This window comes from Aquarana catesbeiana, linkage group LG01 (assembly GCF_042186555.1).
Source record: "Aquarana catesbeiana isolate 2022-GZ linkage group LG01, ASM4218655v1, whole genome shotgun sequence".
In the NCBI taxonomy this organism is placed as follows: domain Eukaryota; kingdom Metazoa; phylum Chordata; class Amphibia; order Anura; family Ranidae; genus Aquarana; species Aquarana catesbeiana.
The window spans coordinates 929,581,925-929,588,968 of record NC_133324.1 but is presented as its reverse complement, the minus strand read 5'-3'; the positions used below and the strand labels follow the sequence as shown (position 1 = coordinate 929,588,968).

The following is a 7,044-nucleotide window of genomic DNA, read 5'->3' as shown; positions in this document are numbered from 1 at the left end:
CATATAAGACGGGTTCAGTGAACCCATCAATACAGCTGTTGCTTTTAAATTCGATTATGCCATTCCAATGCTAAGAAATCTACAACATAAGGATATAGATGTTCTAGAAAACCACGGCTGACAATATTGATAACATGGCAACTAATCAATAGCAAGTACGGAGTCACAGAGCAACTATCCATCTTCCCAGAGGAATAATGCGCCAGAGATGGGGATGAGCACCTGTCAGGACGTGTTAATTCTGAACTGTATCAATAATGAAGATGCTGATTATTCATTGAAGGCAATCTGGGACAGCATGGCCTAACCCCTGACATTTGTACCTGGCTGCCCACCTCCAACAGATCATTTCCTGATCATGAAATATTGAAGGCTTAAATGCCACAAGCGTGTCAGCAGGTAGACGGGGCTGTGAAACAGGGAGAGGAAGGTGATTGGAAAACGAGGAGGCGAGAAGGTCAGATGAGGGGACATGAGTTCTCTGGGAGTTTTCTCTTTCAAAACTAACTGTAAGGCCATGAAGGGTTGTAGTTAGAATTCATGTCAGGCTGAGCAGAGGTGAAAAAGTTTGCTTTATCACAGCTCCTGCATGAGCCTCACTTAAAGGGACTGTCCTTCTTTCTGAACAAAATGCCTCTGTCCCTTTTCCCTCTTAAAATGTCCAACTTTTAGCTCTGATGTAGAGTAGAGATGTCCCTGGCTCAAATATGCTATGATCCAAAGATGCGGCCTCAAATATGCTGAGATCCAAGAACATGTCTCAAATATGCTGTGATCCCAAGACGTGGCCTCAAATATGCTGTGATCCAAGGACATGTCTCAAATATGCTGTGATCCAAGGACATGTCTCAAATATGCTGTGATCCAAGGACATGTCTCAAATATGCTGTGATCCAAGGACATGTCTCAAATATGCTGTGATCCAAGGTCGTGGCCTCAAGTATGCTGTGAACCCAGGATATGGCCTCAAATATGCTTTGATCTCAGGACATGGCCTCAAATATGCTGTGATCCCAGGACATGGCCCTAAATATGCTGTAATCCAAGGACATGTCTCAAATATGCTGTGATCCCAGAAGATGGCCTCAAATATGCTATGGTCCCAGGACATGGCCTCAAATATGCTGTGATACCAGGACATGGTCTAAATCAATGTTTCTCAATTCCAGCCCTCAAGTACCTCCAACAGGTCATGTTTTCAGGATTTCCCTCAGATGAAACAGCTGTGGTATTTTCTACAGCAGATAAACTGATCAAATCACCTGTGCAAAATAATGGTAAGCCTGAAAACATGACCTGTTGGGGGTACTTGAGCATTGGAGTTGAGAAACATTGGTCCAAATTATGCTGTGATCCCAGGACATGGTCTTAAATATGCTGTGGTCGCAGGACATGCCCTATAATATGCTGTGATCCCAAGATGTGGCCTCAAGTATACTGTGATCCCAGGACCTGGCCCCAAATATGCTGTGATCAAAGGATGTCCTAGGACATGGCCTTAAATATGCTATGATCCCAGGACACGGCCTTAAATATGCTGTGATCCAAAGAAAAAGGCCTTAAATATGCTGTGATCCAAGGACATGGCCTCAAATATGCTGTGATCCCAGGACGTGGCCTTACATATGCCGTGCTTCAAGGACTTGGCTTTACATATGCTGTGATCCCAGGACTTGGCTTTACATATGCTGTGATCCCGGGGCGTGGCTTAAAACATGCTGTGATCCCAGGATGTGGCCTCAAATATACTGTGATACTGTGATCTCAGAACGTGGCCTCAAATATGCTGTGATCCCATGACATACACATGGAAGCTGTCTGCATGGAAAAATGCTGTGGTTCACCATGTGGTCTAGTGTGCTCATAGCCTAAATCTGGCACTGAGGGCTTGTTCACACTTTAAGGTGCATAAAAACCCATGAATAAAGGTGAATTGATACATGTTTACATGCATGTTGACATGTGTTGATGTGTGTTTTTTTATGCGTTCTTTTCCTCCTTATTTCCTGTCACCATGTTGCTCTACTTTCATTTGCTTTGCATTTATGCACATTAAGGCCCCTTTCACTTCTGAGCCCAGCAGGGTTTTTTTTTTTTGGAGTGTTTCCACTCATCGTGATTAGGGCAGCCCATTATATTGAATGGGCTGCTCCACGCGTGACAAACGCATCGAAGAACCTCAGGAGTGTTTTTTGTTTCTTTTGGAGTGGAGAGTGGCACATTTTTTCACTGCGCATTTTGTGCTACCGGTGCTTGGGGTGTCATTAGTGATGCATGGCACCACAAGTGCGACACGTGTTTTCAAAACAAGCATTTTCTGTGGCTTTGTCGCAATTTCCAGAAACAGCCAGGTGTGAATGCAGCCTATGGCCTGGTTCCCGCTGGACTTGCGCTGTAAAACTCAGAACCATACAAGTTATGGGCAGTGATGGCCCTGTTCGGGAATGATCGGGAATGTTGTGATTTGCACTTCAGTCCATTGCACCGCTTACTTTTTTCTCTTTTTTTTAAGCTTTATTTGCCATAGTGGCACTTCATTCATGAACGCACGGTGCGTTGTGCTCCGATGTGGTGACATGTGCTGCCATCCAGCGCACTGCGGCAAATATGTTGGATTTTTTCAAGCCGTACATCACACCAGCAATGTGGCATGGACGGGGCACATAGGAAACAGCGGGTCATCGTACATAGTGTGAATGAGTCCTTACTGCACAGCGCTGCACCACACATGACAACTGCGTTGTTGTGTTGTGAACAGGGCAGGGAGCGGCGCATTTTCTAGTGTAACGCAGGTCTCTGTACATAGTGTGAACGTGCCCTGAGTGCGTCACATGAGCGGTCTAAGGGCTGGTTCAACCCAGAATGCGGTGCAGGAAAGGCGTGTTCCGTGTGCGTTTCCCACACTGCACACAAACGCACAACCTTGCGATCTGCTGTGGGTGCCGTTGTATTGTTAACAACACCCAAAGCACAGGTCACAAATGCAGAGCGTTTTTTTGTGTGGTGGGTTTTTATAAGTAGAGCATGAATTAATATTGCAGTGTTCCGGGGATATTTGCAGCCCATTCAAAGGAGCGGGCTGTAAAATCACACCGCACTGGTATGCGCGTTCCTGTGCGATAGCGGGGTGAACCAGCTCCAAACACATTGGAACATGTATGCCTGCAAATGCAGTGCAGTGACTGTCAACAAATGGTTAAATGTCTCTGTAGAGACAAAGAGAAGAAGGCGGCCCTGGCCCCGGGTCCCGAGTGTTTTCATGGCACAGAGTCAGTGTGAGAGGAAGGACGGGCCCTGTACACACCTTGTTGTGGATTGTGTGTTGCTTAGTGACTGGCCTGTGGTTTGGGACTCTCTGTGTGGGATTATGTCTGACTTGCTGCTGCCAGAGACTCAGAGAACAGAGGGGCTTCATAACCCTGTGGGGGCCCTCTAGGGGCACGCCCATCATCTGCCATGTCTCTAAGGTAAGTGAATGAGATGAGGACAGACATATCTCTGAGGTAAGTGAATGAGATGAGGACAGACACAATGGGCTCTGAGATAAGTAAATGAGGTGAGGACGGACACAATGGTCTCTGAGGTAAGTAAATGAGGTGAGGACGGACACAATGGTCTCTGAGGTAAGTAAATGAGGTGAGGACGGACACAATGGTCTCTGAGGTAAGTGAATGAGGTGAGGACAGACACAATGGTCTCTGAGGTAAGTGAATGAGGTGAGGACGGACACAATGGTCTCTAAGGTAAGTGAATGAGGTGAGGACGGACACAATGGTCTCTGAGGTAAGTGAATGAGGTGAGGACGGACAGAATGGTCTCTGAGGTAAGTGAATGAGGTAAAGACGGACACAATGGTCTCTGAGGTAAGCGAATGAGGTAAAGACGGACACAATGGTCTCTGAGGTAAGTAAATGAGGTGAGGACGGACACAATGATCTCTGAGGTAAGAGAATGAGGTGAGGACGGACACAATGGTCTCTGAGGTAAGTGAATGAGGTGAGGACGGACACAATGGTCTCTGAGGTAAGTGAATGAGGTGAGGACGGACACAATGGTCTCTGAGGTAAGTGAATGAGGTGAGGACGGACACAATGGTCTCTGAGGTAAGTGAATGAGGTGAGGACGGACACAATGGTCTCTGAGGTAAGTGAATGAGGTGAGGACGGACACAATGGTCTCTGAGGTAAGTGAATGAGGTGAGGACGGACACAATGGTCTCTGAGGTAAGTGAATGAGGTGAGGACGGACACAATGGTCTCTGAGGTAAGTGAATGAGGTGAGGACGGACAGAATGGTCTTTGATATAAGTAAATAATAGACATGTGCGGTTCGGTTCTTAACAAATAGATTTTGGTATGAATTTGTTAGTATTCGTACATTCGGATCAATACGAACATCCGAATAGCTGAAAGAACCAAAATACGAAAATTACGAATAAGCAAAATAATGAACATGCAAAAATACAAACTTACGATCGGACAAACTTACGAAAATACGAAACTCCGAAACAGTAAAAGAAAGAAAATGAAGTCTATAACGAATGATTAGCATTTCGTATTTTTAATCCTTTGTCTGTTCGTAATTTCGTACGTTCGTATTTTCATTCATGTGTTCGTAATTTTGTTTCTTTGTCTGTTCGTAATTTCGTTGTTCGTGTTCTCGAATCATTCTTTTCAATGGACAGTGTAAGTGTATCTTAATATGTATGTTGGTAATTTTGTGTTCTCGAATTGTTCTTTCCAATGGGCAGTGTATTAGTGAGTGATGTATCTTACTTAACCACTTTAAGACTGGGCCTCTTTTTTAGATGTGGTGTTTACAAGTTAAAAACATTTTTTTTTGCTAGAAAATGACTTAGAACCCCCAAACATTATATATTTTTTTTCTAACACCCTAGAGAATAAAATGGCGATCATTGCAATACTTTCTGTCACACCGTATTTGCGCAGCGGTGTTAAAAGTGCACTTTTTTTGGAAAAAATACACTTTTTTGAATTAAAAAATAAGACAACAGTAAAGTTAGCCCATTTTTTTTTTATATTGTGAAATATAATGTTACGCCGAGTAAATTGATACCCAACATGTCACACTTCAAAATTGCGCCCGCTCGTGGAATGGCGACAAACTTTTACCCTTAAAAATCTCCGTAGGCGACGAAAAAATTCTACAGGTTGCATGTTTTAAGTTACAGAGTTACAGAAGCTAACGATCGTGGCGATACCTCACATGTGTGGTTTGAACACTGTTTTCATATGCGGGCGCTACTCACGTATGCGTTCGCTTCTGCACGCGAGCTGTTTTTACACTGTTTTTTTTTTTTTAAAAACGCTTAGGAGTGTGTCTATAGGAATGTTCGACCATTCTTCCAATAGCACATCTGTGAGGTCAGGCACTGATGTGGATGAGAAGGCCTGGCTCGCAGTCTCCACTCTATATCATCCCAAAGGTGTTCTATCATGTTGAGGTCAGGACTCTGTGCAGACCAGTCAAGTTCCTCCACCCCAAACTCGCTCTTCCATGTCTTTATGGACCTTGCTTTGTGCACTGGTGCTCAGTCATGTTGTAACAGGAAGGGGCCATCCCAAAACTGTTCCCACAAAGTTGAAAGCATGAAATTGTCCAAAATGTCTTGATATGCTGATGCCTTAAGAGTTCCCTTCACTGGAACTAAGGGGCCAAGCCCAACCCCTGAAAAACAACCCCACACCATAATCCCCCCTCCACCAAATGATTTGGACCAGTGCACAAAGCAAGGTCCATAAAGACATAGATGAGCGAGTTTGGGATGGAGGAACTTGACTGGCTTGCACAGAGTCCTGAACTCAACCCGATAGAACAACATTGGGACTAATTAGACCGGAGACTGCGTGCCAAGCCTTCTCATCCAACATCAGGGCCTGGCCTCACAAATGCACTCCTGGAAGAATGGTCAAACATTCCCATAGACACACTCCTAAACCTTGTGGACAGCCTTCCCAGAAGAGTTGAAGCTGTTATAGCTGCAAAGGGTGGGCCAACTCAATATTGAACCCTACAGACTTATGCCCTGTACACACGGTCGGATTTTCCGACGGAAAATGTGTGATAGGACCTTGTTGTCGGAAATTCCGACCGTGTGTAGGCTCCATCACACATTTTCCATCGGATTTTCCGACACACGAAGTTTGAGAGCAGGCTATAAAATTTTCCGGCAACAAAATCCGTTGTCGGAAATTCCGATCGTGTGTACACAAATCCGACGCACAAAGTGCCACGCATGCTCAGAATAAATAAAGAGACGAAAGCTATTGGTCACTGCCCCATTTATAGTCCCGACGTACGCGTTTTACGTCACTGCGTTCAGAACGATCGGATTTTCAAACAACTTTGTGTGACCGTGTGTATGCAAGACAAGTTTGAGCCAACATCCGTCGGAAAACATCCTAGGATTTTGTTGTCGGAATGTCCGATCAATGTCCGACCGTGTGTACGGGGCATAAGACTGGGATGCCATTAACCACTTGAGCCCCGGACCATTATGCTGCCTAAGGACCAGAGGTCTTTTTCCAATTTGGCACTGCGTCGCTTTAACTGCTAATTGCGCGGTCATGCAATGCTGTACCCAAACGAAATTTGCGTCCTTTTCTTCCCACAAATAGAGCTTTCTTTTGATGGTATTTGATCACCTCTGCGGTTTTTATTTTTTGCGCTATAAACGGAAAAAGACCGAAAATTTTGAAAAAAAATGATATTTTCTACTTTTTGTTATAAAAAAAATCCAATAAACTAAATTTTAGTCATACATTTAGGCCAAAATGTATTCGGCCACATGTCTTTGGTAAAAAAAATGTCAATAAGCGTATATTTATTGGTTTACGCAAAAGTTATAGCGTCTACAAACTAGGGTACATTTTCTGTAATTTACACAGCTTTTAGTTTATGACTGCCTATGTCATTTCTTGAGGTGCTAAAATGGCAGGGCAGTACAAAACCCCCCCAAGTGACCCCATTTTGGAAAGTAGACACCCCAAGGAAATTGCTGAGAGGCATGTTGAACCCATTGAA

General features: G+C 44.3%; 1 protein-coding gene across 2 annotated transcripts in view; it reads left to right on the top strand.

Moving 5' to 3' along the window:
• The first annotated feature begins 3,256 nt into the window (after window positions 1-3,256).
• The window catches only part of ANKRD53 (ankyrin repeat domain 53), a 38,590-nt gene continuing 34,802 nt past the window's right edge, over window positions 3,257-7,044 (top strand). For both annotated transcript variants that reach the window (XM_073611039.1, XM_073611038.1), the window contains exon 1: window positions 3,257-3,467. In XM_073611039.1, coding sequence (XP_073467140.1) covers window positions 3,457-3,467 — 11 coding nt within the window. In that variant the 5' untranslated portion in view covers window positions 3,257-3,456. The remainder of the gene's footprint in view (window positions 3,468-7,044) is intronic.